This window comes from Xenopus laevis, chromosome 7S, assembly GCF_017654675.1.
Source record: "Xenopus laevis strain J_2021 chromosome 7S, Xenopus_laevis_v10.1, whole genome shotgun sequence".
Taxonomy (NCBI): Eukaryota; Metazoa; Chordata; class Amphibia; order Anura; family Pipidae; genus Xenopus; species Xenopus laevis.
In genome coordinates this window covers 62017880-62043719 of record NC_054384.1, presented here as the reverse complement: position 1 = coordinate 62043719, position 25840 = coordinate 62017880, and the positions used below count along the sequence as shown (strand labels likewise).

At 37.3% G+C, this 25840-nt stretch overlaps 1 protein-coding gene across 2 annotated transcripts; it reads left to right on the top strand.

The window, feature by feature from the left end:
- Nucleotides 1-13: 13 nt before the first annotated feature.
- On the top strand, nucleotides 14-23681 carry ei24.S (etoposide induced 2.4 S homeolog). Of its 2 annotated transcripts, none has more exon segments than NM_001094964.1 (12): nucleotides 14-105; nucleotides 7012-7097; nucleotides 8364-8512; nucleotides 9528-9673; nucleotides 11081-11141; nucleotides 11405-11471; nucleotides 12295-12419; nucleotides 13785-13904; nucleotides 15072-15183; nucleotides 19866-19977; nucleotides 21042-21116; nucleotides 22154-23681. In NM_001094964.1, coding segments are annotated over 10 exon segments (1023 nt in total). In that variant the 5' UTR covers nucleotides 14-105; nucleotides 7012-7097; nucleotides 8364-8470; the 3' UTR covers nucleotides 22317-23681.
- The last annotated feature ends 2159 nt before the right edge of the window (nucleotides 23682-25840 follow it).

The following is a 25840-nucleotide window of genomic DNA, read 5'->3' as shown; positions in this document are numbered from 1 at the left end:
TGCGCGTAGTTGTGACGCCAGTCTCGCGTGATGTGACTTGTGGCGTTCGGATTTTCTGCAAGACGGGATGCTAGGAACCTGCTATTAACAGTATTGCGGGGAGGAGTAAGTAGTGAACCTGGGACTGTGTATTGTGTTTGTGAAATCGGGACTGTTGTTTAGTAGAAAGCTAGAGGGAAGAACACTAAGAAGAAGACTCATTAGCAGCCCCCTCCCGAAGTCTGCAGTATACTGGGGTGGGTGGTAATCCAAGTAAGTGTAGCACAGCAGGGGTCCCCCTTGACGACTTGTGGCTGCCAAAAAAAAAAACCTTCTAGTCAGTATTCCTATTCAGGAGGCAGTAGGTTTGCAGGAGTTCTTTTTTAATGACAGCTTGAATACCTTCCTACCAGAAAACTGCTCACTGGCAGGAATAGGGCTGGGGTTGCAAAAAATGTAAAAAAGAAATGACTGGTTTCTATGATAATAATGATAATGTCACCAAGGAATATGGGAAAACATTTCAAATTAAGACAACGTTATAGATTTAGCCTCTTAGGTTCTTATTCTGCACTGATTTGTGCTGTTATTGTTGGCGTTGGCAGCATTAAAACTAGGGATGCACCGAATCCAGGATTCGGATTCGGACAACTTCTTCTGCATATGCAAATTAGGGTTCGGTATTCAGCCGAATTTTATACAAAGGATTTGGCCGAATCCAAAAAAGTGGATTTGGTGCACCCCTAATTAAAACAGAGGGCTGGTTTAGCCCAAGTATAAGGGTAAAGTTCAACCGCAGTTTATTTTTTAATTTCAGGTGTCAGAAATGCATGCATTTTTATTTTTCTCCCGTTAGATGGTTTGCAGACCCCTAGACTGTTATAACTCGCTACATTTCTGGGCATATAAATGTTTAGGCCAGGGGTCCCCAACTTTTTTTTACTCGTGAGCCACATTTAAATGTAAAAAGAGTTGGGGAGCAACACAAGCATGTGAAAGTCCATGGGGATGTCAAATAAGGGCTGTGATTGGCTGTAGCCCCTATGTGAACTGGCAGCCTACAGGAGGCTCTGTTTGGCAGTACACCTGTTTTTTATACAACCAAAACTTGCCTCCAAGCCAGGAATCCAAAAATAAGCTCCTGCTTTCAGGCCAGTGGGAGCAACATCCATGGGGTTGGAGAGCAACATGTTGCTCGTGAGCTACTGGTTGGGGACCACTGGTTTAGGCCATCAATGTTGAGGCACTGAAGCCAAAGATGTGCCTGTCACTGCAGCTACACTTCTGTCTGACTTAAATCTGCAGTCAGAGATTAGTATTTAATATGCAACATTTGCATGTAATATATCAAATTATAACCGTGTTGGATATCAGATCCGTCTTACTGCGCTGCCATCGGTCCAACAACTGCATCACCGAGCTAATTTAGTACTCACAGAATGTTTAAACCCGTCCTATCAATATATACCCAATTTTTGGCCAGATATTGGTCGGGCAGGCCCGTTATAGGGCCCCATACACAGGCCAATAAACAGTTTCCCTCAAGATTATCGACTTTTGGATCATCATATCTTAAGTCTACTAGAAAATCATGTAAATATTTAAATAAAACCAGCAGGCCTGCTTTGCTTTCAATAAGGATTATTTATATTTTAGTTTGGATCAAGTACAAGTACTGTTTTATTATGACAGAGAAAAAGGAAAACATTTTTATGGGAGACATGGAACTTTTTGGATAATTAGTTTCCAGATAATGAATCCCATACCTGTAACTATCTGTTTATTTGATTTTAAAAACCTGCTGTACCTTGTCACGAAGGAGTAAATGAAAGATTTGTAGATGAACCACTGGTTAGTGATGGGCGAATTTGCGGCGAATTCCTGCGTTTCGCAAAACTGCCGCGAAAATTAATCGGCGTCCAAAAAAATGGACACCAAGTTAGAAATTAATGTAACATTCATAAATTAGTGTTTTACACCCTGCACAGATTGAAATAGGCATACCAGCTTAATGTGTGCTGTAACTTTCATACTGTATGTATCTCACCAACTCTTTCCCTCCCACAAGAGAACCATACTGCAGTAGGACATGAACACTTGAAAGCACCTGACTGCATCATGTGGCCAATCAATAGGGGGAGGCACATTTATCAAAGGTCGAATTTCGAATTCATTAGAGTTCATGCGAGTTTTTAAAACCCTGATGAATTAAATTGACCTGAAAACTCGAATCAAATTCGATTAGAATTTTAAAAACTCGATTAGAGTTTTTTCTTTGGAAAAAACTTGAATATCAGGAAGGCTGGAAACAACTCCAAATTGATCCCTGGGCCTCTCACATTGACTTAAACAGCAATCCAGGAGTTTTTTGGTGGTGAATAGTCGAATTTGAGTTCTTAAAGGGCCGGAGTATGAAAAATCTCGAAAATCTAATTTGAATTCTTAAAAAAACTCAAATCGAATTTGAATAACTCCCTAGTTGAATTTGACAGTTTCGACCATAAAAAAAATGTGAAAATTAAAATTTTCAATTCGACCCTTGATAAATGTGCCCATAAATATTCACACTGCTTATTTGGTACCCACTTTATTACAATTTCTGTTATCTAAACTATACCCCCAAACTATGTAGGTCTCTATAAAAAGATATTTCATAAAACAGCTCATGTGTAAAACCCTGCTTCATTTAATTAAACCATTTTCATAATAATGTACTTTTCTAGTAGTATGTGCCATTGGGTAATCATAAATAGAAAATTGCCATTTTAAAAAATAAGGGCCGCCCCCTGGGATCGTATGATTCACTGTGCACACAAACATACCAACAAACAATACTTGTTAGGTCACATGAGCCAATTAACAGACAGAGTTCTGTCTTTTGCTTCAACACTTCTTCCTGTTACAGTTAGAGTTGTAGTATTTCTGGTCAGGTGATCTCTGAGGCAGCACACAGACCATCACAAAATGGTGGCTCAAGGCAAGAGATGTAAAAGGGCAAAATGTACTTTAATATATAGACCAGTTTGGTAAGATTATTTAATATGCCACTTAATATGATGTTAACCGTCTGTTGCTTAAATGACAAGGAAAGTTAAACCAAAGAAGTAGGTAGAAATGTTGTACATGATGTTTTGTGCTTCTGTACCAGCCCAAGGCAACCACAGCCCTTTAGCAGTAAAGATCTGTGTCTCCAAAGATGCCCCAGTAGCTCCCCATCTTCTTTTCTGCTGATTCACTGCACATGCTCTGTGCTGCTGTCACTTACTGAGCTTAGGGAGCCACTCACAATATACAGTACACATAGAATAGAAATGTCACAATATAAGGCTGATTAGTAATTAATACACATAATTACTACATGGCAGCACAGAAACCAGTGCAATTAGCATCAGAATTTAATAATCAGCAAACCTGTAGCATCAGCTTATATTACAGCCAGGGAAGCTCATTTTCTGCTGGATAATTAGTGACGAGCCCTAAGCTTAGCTTCTCAACAGCCAATCAGAGCCCACTGAGCATGTGAGTGTCACAGACACTTTCGAAGATGGTGACCCCCTGTGACAAGTTTGAAGTCCTGGATCATTGCTGCTATTGACAAGCTCAAACTTTAGCCTCCTGCAATAAATTCACTATATAAAACATAATATTTTTATCCCTATTCAATTTTAGGGTTTAATTCTCCTTTAAGTATTCATTTTGGGGGGTATAGTTTTTGTTTACTTGTTCAGTTTCTGCCTCAGAATATGTAACATAATGAAAATGCTTGATGTGGACGTGATTATTTTTTTCTGGAAATAGAAATGGTTGATGGGAAGTTCCAGTCTGCTAGACCTTCAGCATGGCCAGTAAGGTGAACAGATGAATGTGCAACAGTGGGGGGTTAGACTAAGGAACTTAAAGGGGAAGGAAACCTCCTCTGCGCTAACCCCCCACCCCCCCTCCCGTGTATTGCCCCCTCCTCCCCCCTGGCCTACCCCTCCCGCTGGGCAAATGCCCCTAACTTGTTACTTACCCTTCTGCGCAGGTCCAGTCCAGGGAGTTCACAGGCGACATCTTCTTCCACGCGATCTTCTTCCTCCTTTGACCGGCGTTTTGGCGCATGCGCAGTAGATCGTACCGGCGAAATGATCCTACTGCGCATGCGCCGGTCAAAGGAGGAAGAAGATCGCGTGGAAGAAGATGTCGCCTGTGAACTCCCTGGACTGGACCTGCGCAGAAGGGTAAGTAACAAGTTAGGGGCATTTGCCCAGCGGGAGGGGTAGGCCAGGGGGAGGAGGGAGGGGGGGCAATACACGGGAGGGGGGGGAGGGGGGTTAGCGCAGACGAGGTTTCCTTCCCCTTTAAGGCAAGTAATGGGCAGGACTTTGCCACTGAGCAGGAACTAATTAACACAGTGCAGCTTATCCCAGTAGGCAAGGAACACAAATGGAATAGGCAGAGTCTTTCTGTATGAAAGCCCAATAACAGACTGCACATTACACTTTATTGCTTCCTATTATCTATTCAGATTTGTCCCTGGATTCATTCTTAAGTTTTTTTTTTCCTCCGTTGCTTTACAAGTAAACTCAACTTCCTCTTTGAGCACTAGCATAGTATCTGATTAAGTCTTGCCACTTATGGGCTAATAGCACAACCATTGCACAACACCAGCAAAATCGATTCAAGCTGTAAAATGTCACCTGTAAATACCTTGGTTTGGGTGCTGAGCTCCAAACCATTAGCCTAGGGAGCATAATACCGTACAGATGAGAAAAAAAGACTTGCACTCTTACAAAGCCTTACATGTTGTAATCATAGATTTTACATGCCATGAGGGCAAGTTAAAAGTAAGGCTTTCTTTTTTTGGGTGAACATGTTATTTGTGGGTTAGGGTCAGGTGCGGATTGAGTTTTTCCTGACCCACACATCATGTGTGTCTGCCTGTGACTCTCCAGACAGGTATGCTTGTTTTCTTTGGTAACTATGTGTAGCCCCTGTTTATTTCTATGTATGAAAATGCAAAACCCTAATAGAAATAAAAACAAAGGGCTTGAATAAATTTGAGAGCAGGATTCTGCAGGAGGATGTGATTTTTTCCCCCTTGATAGAATCCCTTCGATAAACTTACAATTTGGTTCAAGTTTAATGTTCCTTAAACTGGCAACATGAAAAACATATACAATAAATAAAGCTACCATAAGTTTTGGCAAGAGATGCAGCAGAGAGAGACGGCACAAGCACTGATTTCTAGTAACTAGAACTAGAACGTATTGAACTTAAAGGGATACTGTCATGGGAAAAAAACAAAATGAATCAGTTAATAGTGCTGTTCCAGCAGAATTCTGCACTGAAATCCATTTCTCAAAAGAGCAAACAGATTTTTTTATATTCAATTTTGAAATCTGACATGGGGCTAGACATATTGTCAATTTCCCAGCTGCCCCAAGTCATGTGACTTGTGCTCTGATAAACTTCAATGACTCTTTACTGCTGTACTGCAAGTTGGAGTGATATCACCCCCTCCCTCCCCCCCCCCCCACAAAAGAACAATGGGAAGGAAACCAGATAGCAGCTCTCTAACAAGATAACAGCTGCCTGGTAGATCTAAGAACAACACTTAATAGTAAAAACCCATATCTCACTGAGACACATTCAGTTACATTGAGAAGGAAAAACAGCAGTCTGCCAGAAAGCATTTCTCTCCTAAAGTGCAGGCACAAGTCACATGACTTGGGGCAGCTGGGAAATTGACAAAATGTCTAGCCCCATGTCAGATTTCAAAATTGAATATAAAAAAATCGGTTTGCTCTTTTAAGAAATGGATTTCAGTGCAGAATTCTGCTGGAGTAGCACTGTTAACTGATGCGTTTTGAAAAAAACATGTTTTCTGATGACAAGATCCCTTTAATATTAGAAATTTCACTGCAGCTATATCTTCCCTGTCTTATTTGCTGGGTGCTTCTTCAACAGTTTTCTAGCTATTTTTGATACCATGATACAGTGAATAAAAGATATTTTAATTAAAAACATGAAACCATAAGTTGCTGTAGATATTATGTAGCTTCCAATGTGATTCATGAGTTTTTAGTTTCGATTCTCTGTATGAATGAAATCTTTGTGCTATGATTATACTGTGGAACCTCAATTTTACATCTCCTGATTTTAAGTTTTCCCTCATTTTACATTGTTGTTTTGTCGTGCCACCTATATGTTATACATAATACATTTCCCTGACTTTACATGTTCCTGGATAATTAACTTTTTTTCTGGTCCCCTGAAAAACATACAATGGGGGTTCTACTTATTTATTAAAGGGGTTGTTCACCTTTAAATTATCTTTTAGTATGATATCAAGAGTTATGTTCTGAGGCAATTTGCAATTGGTTTTAATTTTTTTAAAGTTGTTGAAGATGAGTAATACAGAGTAACAATAAATGTTTAGCCTTACAGAGCATTTCATTTTTAGATGGGGCCATCAAATTTTTTTTTTGTTTTTTTTTTAAGCTGGATTCAGCCGAAGCCTGGCCAAACGAAATCCGAACACTGTATAACCGTAAAATTGTGCCTGCCAGTTTGAGTGTGGTTTGCACACGCATAAGCTTTGTCCAGTTGTGTGGTGGAAATCTCCATTGACATTGAGGGTTCGGCATTCGCCTGAATCTGTTCCCAAGGATTTGGGAGTTTGGTCGAACCCCAGACTTCAGGTTTTGGTGCATCTCTAATTTAAATTGACACGTTTAATGTAGTCATGTACAGTTTTTTTTAATACTTATTGTTTATGGGGCCCTTACGTATCTCCCTTATACACCATGATGTAATGTCTAATGAGCTTTTCAGGACTGCTGTTCCATTTCAAAGGAACTTTTTAGGTCTGGCTATTTACAAAAGTTTATATAATTTGAAAGCATAAACACCAGTAGTCTCTAAACTACCAGTGCTGGATTGTTGTTCATTTTCTTCCATTATTCCATTCTGGTGTCATTGTTGAATTTTGAAACAAAGATAAATTGCTCTATTTGATTTTCCTACAATGTGATGTGATCTCTTTCACAGACCCTGTCTGGTTGCCATGCTAATGCAGTTTCCATGGTTACCAAGGTCCAGCATTGCCACGGGTGTGAATAGACTTGAATGATTCTGTAAGTAATGTATTGAACAATATATATAAATAGCATCAATGCATGTTTGTGTGTTGGAGAGGGATATGATAGAGAAAATACACTTGAGGATGTTATTCGCTTGAAACAACCCTAAAGGGTTTTCGAATGCATAACATAAAAATTATTGGTTTGCGTAAATCAAATAAGTGAACAAGACTTTGCATTGTAGTAAAGTGGATGGGCCCCATTACTCCATGTATGACTTCAAGCATTTTGCTCTTAATTCTTTGATGCTGCTCTGTGGCAGGACTGTCCGTATGCATGTTAGATTATTGCTAGCATTAGTTTAGGAAGGGTGTTGGATAGTTGGGGTTAAGAGAATGAATAGAAATATGTGTAACCAGGCATAACCTAATTGTGTGTGCACCAGTATGCAAAGCAAATATTTAGCAAATACAGAGTAAAGCAGGAAAATTTATTTTGTTATTAACTGTAAACTTTCATTAGATCTGTACATTCAATTGCCTTAATTAAGCCATATTTAAACACAGGGGTACTACTTAAGAAATAAAGCTGAATTCAAGGGTAATCGCAGTGATAAATCTATACTTATCTCCATCTCAATTTCCTTGTCTCTTGGCAGCTCTAAGGCAGTTCACGTATACAGACACAGCAAATAGGAAACAGCACAATAAGCAAGCTTCATTCACACGGGATTAAAAAGCGCAATAAACTGTACAATGCTTTGCCCATCATTTCCATAATAACCACATTTATTACATTGAGAATATCTTCATTGTTGTCTGTTGTCTTTGAGCAAATAGAAATGTTAAAAAACTGATCAACTACACTGAAAAACTGTTTTCTTTTCCTCTGCTTGGAAAATAAGGACTTTATGGTCTGCTTCTCTCAGCCTGTGTTTTTTTTAGGAAGGTAGAGAGAAGAGGGTCTGCTCCCTCACTCTTCTTTGTGAAGTTGCATTGACAGGCACAGCGTCGGCCTGAGTGCAGCAGAGTAGAAATCACCCCAAAAAATTAGAGCACATGCATTTTCAGGCCGATCTCTGCTCTGTCTTATTGCAGAAGAGTATGAGAGCAGAATCCCTTTCTCCAGGGCTGTGGAGTCGGTACTTACATGCTTCGACTCCCAGCTCCTCCGTTTATGGTACTTCCGACTCCTCTGTTTTTAATGGATATAATATTATTTCTCCTGTTAGCCTTATATCATTTTAGATTTCAGGTTACATTTCCACCTTGCTGTTTTTTTAACTGTAGTAATGAAATCAGTTTTTTTTTTCTTTAATAGGTTCTTTTATGAGCTATCTTTGTTCATGATGAGTATTTGTAGGACATTACATATGCTGTCCCTCTACAGTTGATAATTTGGTTACCCAGCGCAGTATTCCAGAGAAGATGGCTGACAGCTTAAGAACCTTCCTTAATGACCTTACCCGTGTAAGTTGAATTTAGAAAGGTGTGCACAACTTCAGGGTGTCTGCATTCTCTGCATACTTTTTATTTTTTATTTTTTTAACAGTGCATGTATTGGACCCCGTATCTGGCATTCCAGTATCAACCACCCTCCAAAAGCCAAGATGCCAGTGTTCTGTATCCCACTGCCAAATTCTGCAAAACCCACTATTTGTAGCCCTCAGAATTAAAGCAAAACCACTTATTTAGGAACCCTCAGGTCATATGGCTTCCATGGATTCTTTCAATATAATAAGCAATGAAGACATCCTAATTATTTATGAACATTAAATACATATAGTTTATCCTAGTGTTCCACTTTTTTAAATTTTTATGTATGTTCAGAGGCCAGTTTTATTTATGCATAATTGCACCACCTTTCAGGATTTATGGTGGCAATCTACACAATCCATATACACTCTGACCAATCATAATGCTATAGTCAACCTTCCTGGAAACTCCAGTGCTCCTGTCAGCAGAAAACTGCCCTGGCCTGGGGTTCTTAAAGCGAGCACCATGGAGCAATCCTCTTAATGCTTCTTCATCCTTAGCATGTGTGTGTACGTGCAGTTGAGTGAAAAGCCAAACTTTTTTTTCACTACTGTGCATGTCAAGGCCCTGGGAGTTTGAAGAAAGAAGAAGAGACTTGCTTGGTGGTGCTCACTGAGAAGAACCTTGGGTTCTGGCAGTTTTCTTTTTAGCTTGAGCAATATTTCAGTAAACCCTGCATGATTTTCCTAACTTACACTGGGTTTCAAGCAAAAAAAAAATTGAAATTGCAATTGGCAATTACCGCAATTTTTTTCCGAATGGGCTTTTGGAACGAAGACTAACTTCAGGGAATTGCTATGGCTTATTGGCCTAAAACCCAGCAGGAGTTAGGAAAGTCACACGGAATTTCAAGGTTATTCAAGCAACTTTAAATAGTCTCTGTCTTACTTGTGCAAATTTTTGCTACTCTTATTATATTCCATGCTTTCCATGGTCTTCTTTTTCACAGGGTATTAAAGACTCCATTTGGGGAATATGCACAATCTCAAAGCTGGATGCCAGAATTCAGCAAAAGAGGGAGGAACAGAGGAAGAGGCGAGCTAGCAGCGCTCTTGCACAGAGGAGAGCCCAAAATGAAGAAAGAAAGCCAGAAAAGTGAGTTCACTGAAATCACATTCTTAGCAGAAGTTTCTCTGAGATTCACAACATTGTAATGTAACTCATGGGTTTGCATACTGCAGTGCATAAAAATATCAATGCTTTTTATAAATTGCAGATGATGACTAAAGATTAGTGCCTAAGAAACTGTTGGGAATAGCAACAAATTGCTATTGCCAGCTAGTTGCCAGACAACTTGCTAATGTTAAAAAAAAAAAAAGAAATGTATAAACAGCACCAGCAGATTATATAATCTATGGCAGAAAAGCAGTTAATGAGCTGTACTTTGTATGCTCCAAATGAGTTTTATTTATAACTAGCATTTATAGGACTTATTCTTCTTTTTTATATTTCTGTATTTGTGCAATCCATAAAGTACAGATAAATTTATGTTTGTGCAGATTTTTTAATAGCATTGTTTTTACAAAATGCATTTGTTAATTGTGCTCCTCTAGCAGAATCCTGTATTGAAATTCATTTTTCCATTTTTCGTATTTAATTTTGAAATCCTAGAGGCCTAGACGTATTTTTATTTTCCCAGGTTCCCATAGCCACATGCATTGTGCTCTGATAATTTTCAATCACTCTTTACTGCTGTACTGCAAGTTGGAGTGATAATCACTCCTGCCTTTGCCCCTATCAACCCATTAGCTGAACAATGGAAAGGTAAAAAGAAATAAAATTAAATGTAGATGGTCCCTCTATATTTCATCTTTAGATGATAACAAAAAGAAATTTATTTTAAAACTTATGGGGCAAGATGTTTGAAAATAAATGAATTAGGTAAACTTTATAGAGTGTAAGTCATTCACACAACTGTTCATTTTTTTATTAATACTTTCATTCTAACTGATTTATTCATACTTGCTTTGCCAGGCTTTATTTATTTATTTTGAAAGAAGATAAAAGGTCTTATTTGTTTAACATGTCATGTTTATTGTTCACATGGAAAACATTTTTGAAGATTATTCACATGAATTTTTTTTTTTTAAACATTGTATGTATGATTGTCATATAGTCAAGTCAATGTATTTTATTGTAAATTCAATAAAAAGAATTTTAAAAGAGAAAAATGCCCCCATGCCCCACCTAGTGGTAGATATGTGAACAGCACTAAATAGTAATAATCCAAGTCTAGCAAACCCAAACTCTTGACTCCTTCAGTTACACTGAGTAGGAGAAACATTATCTTATCTGAAAACGGTTCCATTGTTAAGTGCTAGCTCTTTTTGGTAGCACAGGATAAGGCACAATGACCTGAGATGGTGGCCTGCACACCAATATTACAACTAACAGTTTCAGTGGTAGAATGGGTAACTTGTAATGTATACCATGTCATTTAGTAATAAAAATTATACCATAAAAATCATGACAGGATCCCTTTAATATTTTCACATTTTTTAGCGAACCACGCATTGTTACCAGGATCTTTCAGTGCTGTGCTTGGAATGGTGGTGTATTCTGGGTAAGTCCTATTAGTATTGCTTACATTGAGGTTAGATATTGCAGCTACAAAACTATATTGTAACAAAGGAGTTTATGCTTGCCTGTCGATTACCAGCATAGTAATTGACAGTTCTGTATTTCTGCTTTTGATATGAAATTATCCCATTATATTTATATTATTTATTTTATGTTTCTCTTAAATTTTATTCTGTATTGCCTTAGATTCCTTTTAAATTCAATGTAGAACTGAAGGCTTAATTCTTTGTTTTTTTTTTTTTTAAGTTGAGCCTCTTCTTGTTTTACCGAATGTTTATCCCACTTCTTCAAACTATTACAGCACGTATAATCGGTAAGTTTTCTAACTCATTATCTCTTAAAGCTATATTTACAAGGAATGTTAAGAGGCAATGAGAGAACCCCCAAAAAGCTTTAGGGTCTATCCTATTATGGACAAAAAGTTTCTAGGGCAGAAAAAGACCCATCTGGAGTATTTTTAATTGACCTTAATAAGGGGAAAATGCTTTCCTGACTGGCAATTGGGCTAGTCCCTGGATTAACCTTGTACAAGCGTTAACTTGGCTCTCGCTTTCTAAAAAGGCATCTAACCCTATCCTGAAAATATATTTCTTTCTGATGTATATTAGTGGTTCTCAGATCCTGTTTAATTCATGACTACAATATGCGGTGGGTGGCAGCATAGGTAACTTGTGAGAAACCGATTACAGGTATGGGACCTGTTATTCAGAATACTCAGGACCTGGATTTTTTTTTCCTGTATAACAGATCTTTCTGTAATTTGGATCTTCATATTTTGTCTATTAAAAAATCATGTAAACATTAAATAAACCCAATAGGTTGGTTTTGCTTCCAATAATAATATAATATACTGTATAATTATATCTTAGTTTGGATCAAGTACAAGGTATTGTTTTATTATTATAGATAAAAAGGAAATAATTTTTACAAAATTATTTTGATAAAATGGGGTCTATGGGAGACAGCCTTTCCGTAATTTGGAGCTTTCTGGATAACTGGTTTTCGGATAATTGATCCATACCTGTATAAAATTAGGATGTCGCATTGATTACATTTTCTTCAAGAATTTTATGTGAAATTAAAAACATTACGTTTTTAAAGATAATGTTTTTGACATGCTAACCTGCCATTCTTAGGGGATCCATCCTTACATGGAGATGTCTGGTCTTGGCTCGAATTTATCCTCACTTCTATTTTTAGTGCCCTATGGGTTCTCCCTCTATTCGTCCTCAGTAAAGTTGTTAATGCCATCTGGTTCCAGGTATGTAATTATTGATTTGGTGTATGAGTTTCACAGATGCAGTAACAATAGTTGATCAACCCATTTCCAACCATGATTTGTTTGAAACTGCTTTGAAATATATCTTCTTAAAGTGTATTTAAGCATAATGTTTATAAAGAAGAATTGTTGGCCGCAGTGATTTGAAAGGCTAAACTGTTAAATGGTAATTTGCCAGAAATTTCTAAAACTGTCTGCTACAGGTGTGTAGAGCAAACAACATACTGTTTGCAAACCGTATATTGTGTTGGAGGTGAAATGTATTTGACTACCCAACAACAGTACCAGTCCTTTTACAGTAAGCAAGGGTGTATTTATAAACATTGGGCAACATGGCAAGTGATGTTTGTCTCAATAGTTTTCTAACTTGTAGATGATTGTTCAAATATTTTTGCTCATTGGTTGCTATGGTCAAACGCAGCTATCACTTTTTAAAATTCTGTTATAAGCATGGCCTTTTTTTCTCTTTCAAGCAGCCAAGTTCCAATTAGACTTACCCATAAATTGCTAGACACGTGGTTGTTTGTACCCACAGTTGGTATGTCATTCCTTCTAGAATACACCACATAGACAGATGGTGACTGTTTGGATATATTTAAATTATTGACTGAAATGATGCCATATTCCTATAAGGATATCTGTCAGATGCACCATGATCATTTTTTTGTACTTTATCCAGAAACTTAAGTGCATTGAAGATTTAGCCACCCCAAATTGTGTTCCCAAGTCATTTGACAGATGGTGTGGGCTTGTAGAATCAGCCTACAGTCTTTTTACTGTCTAATCTGACATTCAGTTGTTTGCCTCTGAGGGCACTACAGAAGAATATCTTCCACCAACCAGGAGTAGAAGCACCTTGGTGTACATTACTTCAGCTTTTCCCAAGTTGCTAACATGCCTCACTACGAGTATGCAGTCTTTAGTGTCCCCCAGTAAGTAATATCTGCTTATCTGACTTTAGCCTTGCTGCACATATAAATATATATATATATATATATAATATATAAATAGATCCTGTAGGTTAGAGACGGTCCCTAGTCTAGCCCCAGGTTTAGTAATTTCCATTGAAAGCCAGATTGTGACTTGAGCTGTTTATGTGAACTTGATTGACCACACTGACTAACTATTCTTGCAAGTGGGCTTCTTTATTTTGTGCAAGAAAAAAAAAACTGTGGCCTTGTATCATTGTGGGTTAAGGCCATGGTTAAATCCATACTGGACATACAGTATATATTTCAGCGTGTTGGGGGAGTTATTTTTTCAAGGAAGAAACTCAGTATCAAGTTAACTTTGTAATATCATGAGACCATGTGCAAAACCCCCAGTTTCTCTTCTCTATCACTGTAGGATATTGCAGATTTGGCATTTGAGTTGTCTGGAAGAAAACTTCAATCCTTTCCAAGTGTCAGTAAAATTATAGCTGACATGCTGTTCAACCTCCTTCTACAAGCACTTTTCCTGATCCAGGTATATTCATTTCTGTTTTAAGGTTAATTATTGCTTAAACTGTTCTTAAGTGCCAAATTCATATGTTTGTGGAAGACCACAGATGGGAAGGAGGTTTATTTTATGAATATAAACACGCTTGAAAGCTTGGGCAAAATGCAGAAAGTGTAGTTTCTTGATGCTAAATGTGTTTTTATAAAGTATCTTAATGTCATATATCAATTATCTCTGCCATTGTCATTTAATAACTTTGCACTGACTGCAATAAAATTATCCTATTCTTCTGTAGATATTTATAATATCCTTAATAATGACAACTGCACATCATTTTTATTAATTAGCCATTATAGATAAAAGTACTTTGGATTTAAGATCCTCCACAAGCCTGTTGTAAACACAGTCATTTGTTTATATATGTGACTTTATTGGTATTGTCTATATGGCTCGGTTAATAAATGTTGTGGCAATTTATTTTAAAATATACAGTTATTCCAAGACATTCCTATCGACAGCCATAATGTGAAAATATATCTTTATGTATAGCAAACATTTTGGTGACATTTTAAATGTGTTATAATATAGTGAATAAAGTACCCCCTTTTGTAAAATATAAGGATATTATAAGTACCGAGGAGTTTCATGACCATATAAAAACACGAGGCCGAAGGCCGAGTGTTTTTATACAGTTCATGGAACTCCGAGGTAACTTCTAATATCCTCATATTTTGCAACTGGGGGTACTTTATTTATTATAATACACAAGTTTCAGTAGTCATGTGACAGAAATGACATCAGAACTCACCGTTTATAACTGATGACATCAGAACTCACCGTTTATAAGGATATAATTTACAAGATAGTCATGGCTTTTGTGTATTATATTAATATATTATTATATATATATTATTATATATATATAATATTGAATGATGTGCCAGAATTTTGTACTGTGTATTATGGAATAAGGAAACCTCTATCTGGGGTCTGCCAGTTGATCTTGTCACAAGCAACTCTTAGATTCATTCATCTCATGTTAAAAAAAATAAACATTTAAAAAAAAAAAGGACATTAAAAAATGCTTTTGCACAAAAACACACAGAGGTCACAGGTCTGGATAAAAAAGCCTAACATAAAGACATGCCTACCATCTGCTAAAATGTGCAATCTCACCCCCTTTTTTAATTTTAGGGTATGTTTGTGAGCCTGTTTCCGATTGATGTCATTGGCCAGATCATAAGTCTTCTTCATATGTCTTTGCTCTACTCACTGTACTGCTTTGAGTATCGGTGGTTCAACAAAGGTAAATAATAATGCTTTAGTATTTCTGAAAGAAAGTGATTTGTACTTATTTTGCAGTATGTTAGTAGAGTATAATTTATGGTGAACTCTTAAAGCAGTTTCTAGTCTCCTGTTCTTGTCCATATCTGTATTTATTTATTTGCTACATTTTTGAAGATTAGTAAAACTGCTGTATTCTGCATATATGTGAATATATTTTTTACGATAACTGCAATGCCTCATTAAAGGAGAAGGAAAGTTTAAAACTAAGTACCGTATATACTCGAGTATACCGAGTTTTTCAGCATCCAAAATGTGCTGAAAGAGTCTACCTCGGTTTGTACTCGGGTCAGCTGGCAGTAGCTGAGATTGCAGTCACTTTTAATCATTCCTATACCAACAGTTCACTTGGGGAGAGACTGCAATATCCCACAATGCCCTCTGTTGGTTATATGAAAGAATAACAGTGACTGCAATATCACACAGCGCCATCTGTTGGCTATATGAAAGAATAACAGTGCGCCCTCTGTTGGTTATATGAAAGATTAACAGTGACTGCAATATCACACAGTCCCCTCTGTTGGTTATATGAAAGAATAACAGTGCGCCCTCTGTTGGTTATATGAACGATTAACAGTGACTGCAATATCACACAGTGCCCTCTGTTGCTTATTTGAAAGAATAACAGTGCTCCCTCTGTTGGTTATATGAAAGAATAACAGTGCACCCTCTGTTGGTTATATGAAAGAATAACAGTGACTGCAATATCACACAGCGCCATCTGTTGGTTATATGAAAGATTAACAGTGACTGCAATATCACACAGTGCCCTCTGTTGGTTATATGAAAGATTAACAGTGACTGCAATATCACACAGCGCCCTCTGTTGGTTATATGAAAGATTAACAGTGACTGCAATATCACACAGCGCCCTCTGTTGGTTATATGAAAGAATAACAGTGACTGCAATATCACACAGCGCCCTCTGTTGGTTATATGAAAGAATAACAGTGACTGCAATATCACACAGCGCCCTCTGTTGGTTATATGAAAGAATAACAGTGACTGCAATATCACACAGCACCCTCTGCACATGGTAGTGGGACAGTGGGACAATCCACACGGTAATCTGTTTGGCAATTCTCTGTCACCATCAACTTTGCAAAGAAGTCCGGTTGATCGCTGGGGGGGTCGCTTTGGCAGAATGTGCGCTGCTGGGAGACAGGGCTGTAGTTGTGTCTAGGCTTATACTAGAGTCAATACGTTTTCCCAGTTTTCGTAGGTAAAATTAGGTACCTCGGCTTATACTCGGGTGGGCTTATACTCGAGTATATACGGTAAGCCTTATCAGAAAGGTCCACCTAAATATACCAGTAAACCCTCAAAGTAGTGCTGCTCTGAGTGCTCTGTCAAAAGAAACATAACATTTCTTTCCTTCTATAGTGTATACATGGGCTTCTGTATCAGACTTCCTGGCTTCAGCTTAAACCTCCTTGCCCTGGGCGTGAGCATTCTCAGTTTGCTCCTCTCCTCCCCCTTCTCTGCTGTAATCTGAGCCCAGAGCTATATGTGAGCAGGGAGTGACTCGGGCAGGAAGTGATGTCACACCAAGCTAATACTGTAGCTGCTATCCTAAACAAACAGAAACTTCTAGAGATTTTTACTCAGGTAAAACATTCTACAGAATAAATATAGCATTCTAGCTTGCACTATTGCAGCTAATCTATTGGCAATAAAATGCCTTTTCCTTTAAAGACATGGCCTATTTTATACAGTCATATGAGAAAGTTTGGGAACCTCTCTCAGCCTGCATAATCATTAACTCCACTTTCAACAACAAATATAACAGTAGTATGTCTTTCATTTCCGAGGAACAGGGGTGTTTTCTGAACAAAGATTTTTAGTGAAGCGGTATTCAGTTGTATGAAATTAGATCAATTGCGAAAAAATGGCTGTGCAAAAATGTGGGTACCCTTGTAATTTTGCTAATTTGAATCCATGTAACTGCTCAATACTGATTACTGGCAACACCAAATTGGTTGGAGTAGCTTGTTAAGCCTTGAACTTCATAGACAGGTGTGTCTAATCATGAGAAAATGTATTTAAGGTGGCCAATTGCAAATTGTGCTTCTGTTTGACTCTTCTCTGAAGTGTGACAGCATGGGATCCTCAAAGCAACTCTCAAAAGATCTGAAAACAAAGATTGTTCAGTATCATGGTTTAGGGGAAGGCTACAAAAAGCTATCACAAAGGTTTAAACTGTCCGTTTCAACTGTAAGGAATGTAATCAGGAAATGGAAGGACACGGGCACAGTTGCTTGTTTACGCAGGTCTGGCAGGCCAAGAGAAATACAGGAGCAGCATATGTGGAGGATTGTAAGAATGGTTACAGACAACTCAAACAGTTGGATATTGTTGGATATTCCAACAAGACAATGACCTTAAACACACTTCAAAATCTACAAAGTCATTTGTGCAGAGGGAGAAGTACAATATTCTGGAATGGCCGTCACAGTCCCCCGACTTGAAGATCATCAAAAATCTATGGGATGATTTGAAGCAGGCTGTCCATGCTTGGCAGCCATCACATTTAACTGAACTGGAGAGGTTTTGTATGGACGAATGATAAAAAATACTGCCATGCAGAATCCAGACACTCATCAAAGGTTATAGGAGGTATCTAGAGGCTGTTATATTTGCAAAAGGAGGCTCAACTCAACAAGTATTGATGTAATATCTCTGTTGGGGTGCCCAAATTTATTCACCTAATTTTGTTATGATGCATATTGCATATTTTCTGTTAATCCAATAAACTTTGTCACTGCTGAAATACTACTGTTTCCATAAGGTATGTTATATATTAAAAGGAAGTTGCTACTTTGAAAGCTCAGCAAATGATAAACAAAACTCCAAAGAATTAAGAGGGGTTCCCAAACTTTTTCATATGCCTGTAAATGCCTGATGTTTTCTTTTGAATGGTAATTGGTTATAGCCCAGTGAAAAAAACATCAGATAACATTTTCTTCCTCTGTTGAAGTAAATCAGAATCCCTTTTTACTGTATTCATACACATTTGGGAGTAGATTAGGACACATGATAGCGTTCAGCACTAGACAGAGCTGAACACAACTGTTCCATAGAGCAGAATGGCTATTCAACGGTTCAAAACATCTGTATGTCTTAACATATTGACACATCTGTTTTCTTTCATAACTGTCAGTTTGTTGAAACTGACACATTCCTGACAGGACCGTAAAGCAAACTGAACTGCTGAGAATACTTTTGGATTCTCCAGGTCCATCTTTGATCATTCAGCCTCACAGCTTTAAATTAAACTTACTACCGTATATACTCGAGTATAAGCTGACCCAAGTATAAGCCGAGGTACCTAATTTTACCTACGAAAACTGGGAAAACTTATTGACTCTAGTATAAGCCTAGACACAACTACAGCCCTGTCTCCCAGCAGCGCACATTCTGCCAAATCGACCCCCCCAGCGATCAACCGTACTTCTTTGCAAAGTTGATGGTGACAGAGAATTGCCAAACAGATTACTGTGTGCATTGTCCCACTGTACCACTACCATGTGCAGAGGGTGCTGTTTGATATTGCCATCACTGTTAATCTTTCGTATAACCAACAGAGGGTGCTTTGTGATATTGCAGTCACTGTTAATCTTTCATATAACCAACAGAGGGCACTGTGTGATATTGCAGTCACTGTTATTCTTCCATATAACCAACAGATGGCTCTGTGTGATATTGCAGTCACTGTTATTCTTTCCTATAACCAACAGAGGGCGCACTGTTATTCTTTCATATAACCAACAGATGGCGCTGTGTGATATTGCAGTCACTGTTATTCTTTAATATAACCAACAGAGGGCGCTGTGTGATATTGCAGTCACTGTTAATCTTTCATATAACCAACAGAGGGCGCACTGTTATTCTTTCATACAACCAACAGATGGCGCTGTGTGATATTGCAGTCACTGTTATTCTTTCATATAACCAACAGAGGGCGCACTGTTATTCTTTCATACAACCAACAGATGGCGCTGTGTGATATTGCAGTCACTGTTATTCTTTCATATAACCAACAGATGGCGCTGTGTGATATTGCAGTCACTGTTATTCTTTCATTTAACCAACAGAGGGCGCACTGTTATTCTTTCATATAACCAACAGAGGGCATTGTGGGATATTGCAGTCTCTCCCCAAGTGTACTGTTGGTATAGGAATGATTAAAAGTGACTGCAATCACTCGGGTCGGGTACCGCTGACCCGAGTATAAGCCGAGGTAGACTTTTTCAGCACATTTTGGATGCTGAAAAACTCGGCTTATACTCGGGTATATACGGTAAACCAATTTCAGCTCCAGGCTTTGTTTCTCCAGAGGAGAATGCTTCATCCAATCGGTGTAAATAAGGCTGCAGTGTGTTTTCAAGGAACTGGAAATGGGACACAGAATTTGTTTTATTGACCTGTTGCACCCGATACTGTAACCATATTGTCCAGCAGCAATGGGATTCAGTTGATTAAAGATTTATAGCACCGGTAACTGAGAAGTGATGTTTTATTGAATCAGCATGTAGCAAAAGATGGCAATATTTCTAACAGCATCCGTCTGGAAGTTGAATGAGCAACATGAATTAAAAATAAACCAAACCATTTCTTTGTTTAAAAGCATTGTTATGTTTGCAGGAATAGAAATGCATCAGCGGTTATCCAACATTGAAAGGAACTGGCCCTACTACTTTGGATTTGGTTTACCCTTGGCTTCACTAACTGCCATGCAGTCATCGTATATAATTAGGTAATTTATTATTGAAATCCACTTCAAAAGCCATTTATAAGCATTTGCTTAATAAGCTTAAATGGCCTACCTGTAAAGTTTTAAGGATACCGGGTTTACTGATAAGAGATACCATATCTGTATCTAATTGACCTAGGAGAAGACTACAGCAGGTATCTGTTATAGTAAAATATGATGGTTTTATCTGGTCATCATCATCATCAACCAGATAAAATCACCAGATTTTCCCATAATAGGTGCCTGCTGTAGTCTTCTCCCAGGTCAATCAGGTACAGTATCTGTTTTTAATAAACTCAATATCCAGAAATCTCTGAATTACAGATAGGCCACCTCCCATAGAGACTATTTTAAGCAATCATTTTAGGTTGTCCTAGAATACCAATGTCTACATACTAAAAGTTGATGGAAAGATGAACTACCCCTGTCCATTTCAGTGTGTGTAAGCCTTCTTAAAGCTGCCTTGGCTTCTAGCTGTCTAGCAGGGTTTTGGTAACCCTATAATGTTTATTTACACCTAAACCACTAAAAAAACACTTCAGCAGATATGTTAAAATATAATGATAAGTTTTCATAATAATTAGGGTTTTGGTAACCCTGTGTAATGTTTCTTTATACCTTAAACACAAAGAAAACACTTCTCAGTAATCAGCAGATATGTTAAGATATAATTATAGGTTTTCATAATTATTAGTGACTTGAAAGCACATGCACTGATGAACAAATAAAAGATAATACACTATTTATTAGACAGATATACCTCTTTATCTTTTCAAAAGACAAGTATGAGGACCTAGCATAGTACAAGTTCACTACATATTATGAGTTTAGAACATCTATTATCAGCAATTTGCATTTATAAACGATTGGGAACATTATTTTTTGTTTTGCCGCAACAATGCGTACAGCAGTTCTTTTGTAAAAATACAAACCTTCTCATAAGGCTTAATATATTCAAATATAATGCCATAGCCTTTCACTGTATGTTTCATTTAAGCATGCATTTTGTCAAAACGCATATGTTTCAACAACCTTGCTGAATTCTATTTGTCATGCTTCTTTTGCAGTGGCTGTTTGTTCTCTATTCTTTTCCCATTGTTTATTATCAGTGCGAATGAAGCTAAAACACCTGTGAAAGTGTAGTAAGTAAACCACCTATTTATCTTAATATTTTTATACAATAACTGTAAATATTACACAACAATTTTTAGTGTTTATTTTAATAGTAACTATATTATTGAACTTGGAAGTTCATGTTTCTCTCAGAATCCATATAGCAAAGTTTTTACATAGTGCTTTAAACGAATTGTTCAGTATAAAAATAAAAACTGGGTAAAATCGAAAAAACAATTTCAGTATAGTTAGTTTTCCAAAAATATAATGTATAATAGCTGTAGTGACTGGATGTGTAACATAATGGCCAGTATTCTACTTCCTGCTTTACAGCTCTCTAGGTTTCTACAGCCTATCTATTTACCCAGTTTTTATTTTTACACCAAACTGTTCCTTTAACAGACCATATTCAATTGTTAAAATATAATTAACAAAAAAAAAGTGTTTGTACATACAGTATGTTTATATTGTACTTTGGAGGCAGAAAAGAATACTGCTTCCCTTGCTCATGTGTGTTTTTTAATTGTGGTAGGCATTTTTGTTTAAGCCTTTTCCCAACTCAAGCCCTTCAATACAGTCTATGTTGTTGGAAACCACCCATGGCATCCAGTGTTTCAGTACAGCCTGTCTATAGTTTTTCGAGACCACCCAATGGCATCTTATGGTGCAGTGAGTGTATAACCTTGATTCCTTTTACTCTGCTGGCAGTTTCACCAGCAGCTAACAACCCATCTACCACGACTGCTAAAGAAATCTCCATAGAAGTGATAGGCTGTAAGGATGCAAGTTTTTTTTTTTTTTATGCAGAATATCAGGTTCTGCAGGGGACAGTTGTATAACTTTTCAAAACCTATTTGTATTCCTCTACTCGGGTTTGAACCGATTGTTATACAAGATAATATTGACAGAAAAAAATTGTAAAACAAGCTGCCCATGTTGACATGTGTAGCAGTGGTAAGTAGTAGCATATTCTGTAGTTACATGTGCCCACAGTGTTCTACAAATGGCTTTTTGACTATTAAGTGCTGTACTTATATTTTATTTTAAAAATCTCATTTGTTTTTAGCCACTTTCAGCTTCGTCTCTTTTCACTGGTCGTCTTCCTAAGCAACAGACTCTTCCACAAGACTGTCTATCTCCAGTCTACGCTAAGCAGCTCTGGTTCCTCTGAAAAACTGCCCAGCCCTCACCCATCTCCTGCCAAACAGAAAGCCACTTTGGGGCACTGAGTTAGAACTAAAAGTATCCGTACCACTACATTGCTGCACTCTCTCACCAATTATGATTTTCTGTGAAAGGCACCTCAAGTTCTTCTCTCCAGCCGCTCTTGTTTACAGCCCTGAGGCTTCTTGGTTCCAACAGCACTTAAGTCACATTTTTTATGCTTTAAGTACTGACAAGCTGTATGTGCCATGTTTGTTAATTTACTGAAAAACCTGCCTCTAATAATATTAGATATATAATGAAACCAAAATCCATGTGAGACTGTAGCACTCTGGGTTTTTCTAAAAAACGTTATCAGTGAAATCAAGAAATATGTATTTTTTGTTATGACACTAAAGGCTCAAAAATGGATTCATTGGAAGTCTGTAAAGCAAAGAGCAAGAGCACCGTTATTCTATTTATCAATGGCACTTCTGTAAATATGGCCAGTTTTTACACAGAATTATATTCCGAATTACGGAATGGCCATCTCCCATAGACTCCATTTTATCCGAATAATCCAATTTTTAAAAAATTATTTCCTTTTTTTCTGTAATAATAAAACAGTAGCTTGTACTTGATCCAAACTAAGATATAATTACTCTCTATTGAAAGCAAAACCAGCCTATTGGGTTTATTTCATGTTTAAAGGATTTTCTAACTGGCTTAAGATATGAAGATCTAAGGGAAAGATCCATTATCCAGGTCCCGAGAATTTTGTGTAACAATGTATACTTTTTAAAATAGAATTTTAAATGTGAGGTGGAAAAGACACTGGTGGAAATGTACAATTTTTTAAGCAGTTATAGCAATTGAATCTAATCTTCAAAAGTATTGGAGAGTTTGCAGATATACATTGCTGGCCACAAAGACTTTATACTTGGAACGGAAGGCTTTAACTTGCAATTATGAACTTGCTGCTGAGAGTCACTAGTATCCCACACACACAAAAAAGGTTAGATTTGACCATTTCTGCACTTGAAACTTCTATTTATATTTTCCTCAACAGAATCAAAAGCCTACCAGGCAGGAACTACAAATTTAAAGTTGTCCAGGTTTATTCGCGGAACAGAAGAAAAATGTTATACCGTTTTATTACTGTTATTTATGTTTTTCTCCCGTGCTTAGCTATGGCTCCCTGACATTGTAACATTTTGGAGGTAATGAAATTACAAAGGCAAAGTTAGCTTAAGGACTAGTAACCAAGGACAATTAATCAGCAGATTTATAACTCTGCTTTCTGAAATGAAATAACTCCTTTTTGCCACTGGCAACTAGACAGCAAACTTTGTGCCTTATACTATATATGAAGTTTAAATGTAGAGCATTTTGCTTGACCTTTCATTTCTTTCTTGGGAGACATAAGCTGCTGAATGGTGTACCAACTACATGAACGTATAAAAAAGAAAATTAAGCCACACAACAAAATTTAAATGAAAATAATACAACTACAAGCTGCTTCAAATGTTAAGTTCTCAATTCCAGACCCCCCATATCTTATCTTACCCAAACTTTTTTGTTTAGCTTACTGTAGGCACACATTATCTATACCAGGAGCACTCGTAAGGGCCTCTGAGCAAATCTATTAGCAATGTATTGAACAGCACAAAGTTTACAATAGACATGGTTTAACATTATGTCTAGGGCTACGTTTTCCCTCCCCACACCATCTCTCTCTCATTTTTCAGTCCATGTGTACTTAGCAGTGCTCTCAGATCATCTCCTGGTAACTAAGCGACTCGGCCAAGAGAGTTTATTGTGACAAGATTTTCCCATGGCTTAGATTAATGAGATGTGTTAAGAGATAAAATTAATTATGGTTTAGACCATAATTAATTTTTATCTCTTAAGAAATCTGTCTAAAGACAAGTCTGTCTAAAAACAGGAAGAATGGTTTCCTAGATAAAGCTAAATTTGTATACAATGAAAAGGGCTTTCTATATAAAGGTTAGTATAGGAAAATTCTTATGTATTTAACTGGGAACTCCAGCTTGCAAACCAAAATTTGATAAAGAGGCCCACATAACACAGAAACCCCTAATATACCTATCATCATTATCGTGAAATCCAGTTGTTTTCTTTTTGCATTATTTGAAATCCTGGCAGGGAAGGAGGGACTAAACACTGATTTTACAAATTGTAACAGCTTCTCCACAGCTTACAGACAGCATGCAGGAAATACATAACCCACAATGCACTGCACTATGATGTTCCGTTCCGTATTGAAATCACGTGTGCAGGGAATTGTGGGGTTTGGAGGATGCAGACCGAGAACAGATTGCTGCTGATACAATGTAACTGTAGACAGCCACCTCAGCAAAGTAGTCGGACAGATCAGCAGGGGGCTAGGCTTAGGGAACTGTTCCTAACCATTATAAATCGTGAAAAGTCTGCATATTTTTTAATTGATGTATATTGCAAATTTGCTTGAAATTGTTTACTTTTTCAAAAAAAGCTTAAGTTATGTTTTTGTGGAGTTCCCCTTTAACTATTATTTGTTATACAGATAACTGCAATAAAAAGGTTACTGTGCCTTTATCATTTTGCTTTACTTTATAACATAAGGACATATCCCTATTACATTCATCCATTTCTGCATAGCTTTGCACCTTTTTTAACTTTATCAGTCTAGGTAAAATAAATTGTACTTTACGTTAAATAGCATTTTAAAACATTGTTCTTTTTCAGGAAACCATTTGCGTTAGACGCATTGTCTTTCTTTCATTACCACATATACCCTTTGGATCTAAATGTACTTGTGTTTCTATGCCCACATTAAAACAGGATAGATAACTTTACGCCCTTTTTCTATACCTCTGTGCCATCTGCTAGACTTTTTTTAAAGCCATTCATATATTCTGTGAATTGTTGTCCATAGTGTTAGGACTATGGTTTTAGTTGGTGCATTCTGTTTGTGAGGAGTCATTAAACCACAAAAACTTTGGGCTCTAACTCGGACTGTGTACATATTTGAGTGTAGCTAAAGAAATCTGTAGTGCTTTAGAAATGAAGTACAGTATTCTGTTATATGTATTTTTGAGTATAGAAAACATATCTCAACAATGGTTCTTGTTAGGATTGTTTGTTTGAACAAACAAACCATACATGTGTTGCTAAGAAATGAGCACACAGCTGGAAAACCATTAAAAAAGGAAATAGAACAGGCCTGAGATTGACATAATTTAACTATCAAGGGTTACATTCAAGTAATTAAAATAACTGATGGCTAATGCAAAGATAGAAATTGCTGATTAACCATAAGGGTAAGGGCAGATTCGGGGAGATTAGTAGCCCCAATGACAAATCTCCTCTTCTTCAGCACGAGGAAACTTCTGAAAACGAAGTGACGCTAGTGCCATACCGCTTGCTGATTTTTTATTTTAGCATGCGGGAAGGCAGTTCGGGGAGATTGTCGCCCTGAAGAAGAGGCGATTTGTTGCTGGGACGACGAATCTCCCCGTGTGCCCTTACCCTAAGAGCTCTGGAAAGAAACAATTCAAGTTTTATGGCCATGTGAACTTGGTAGAACCTTGCCAAAATCATTTTGTGA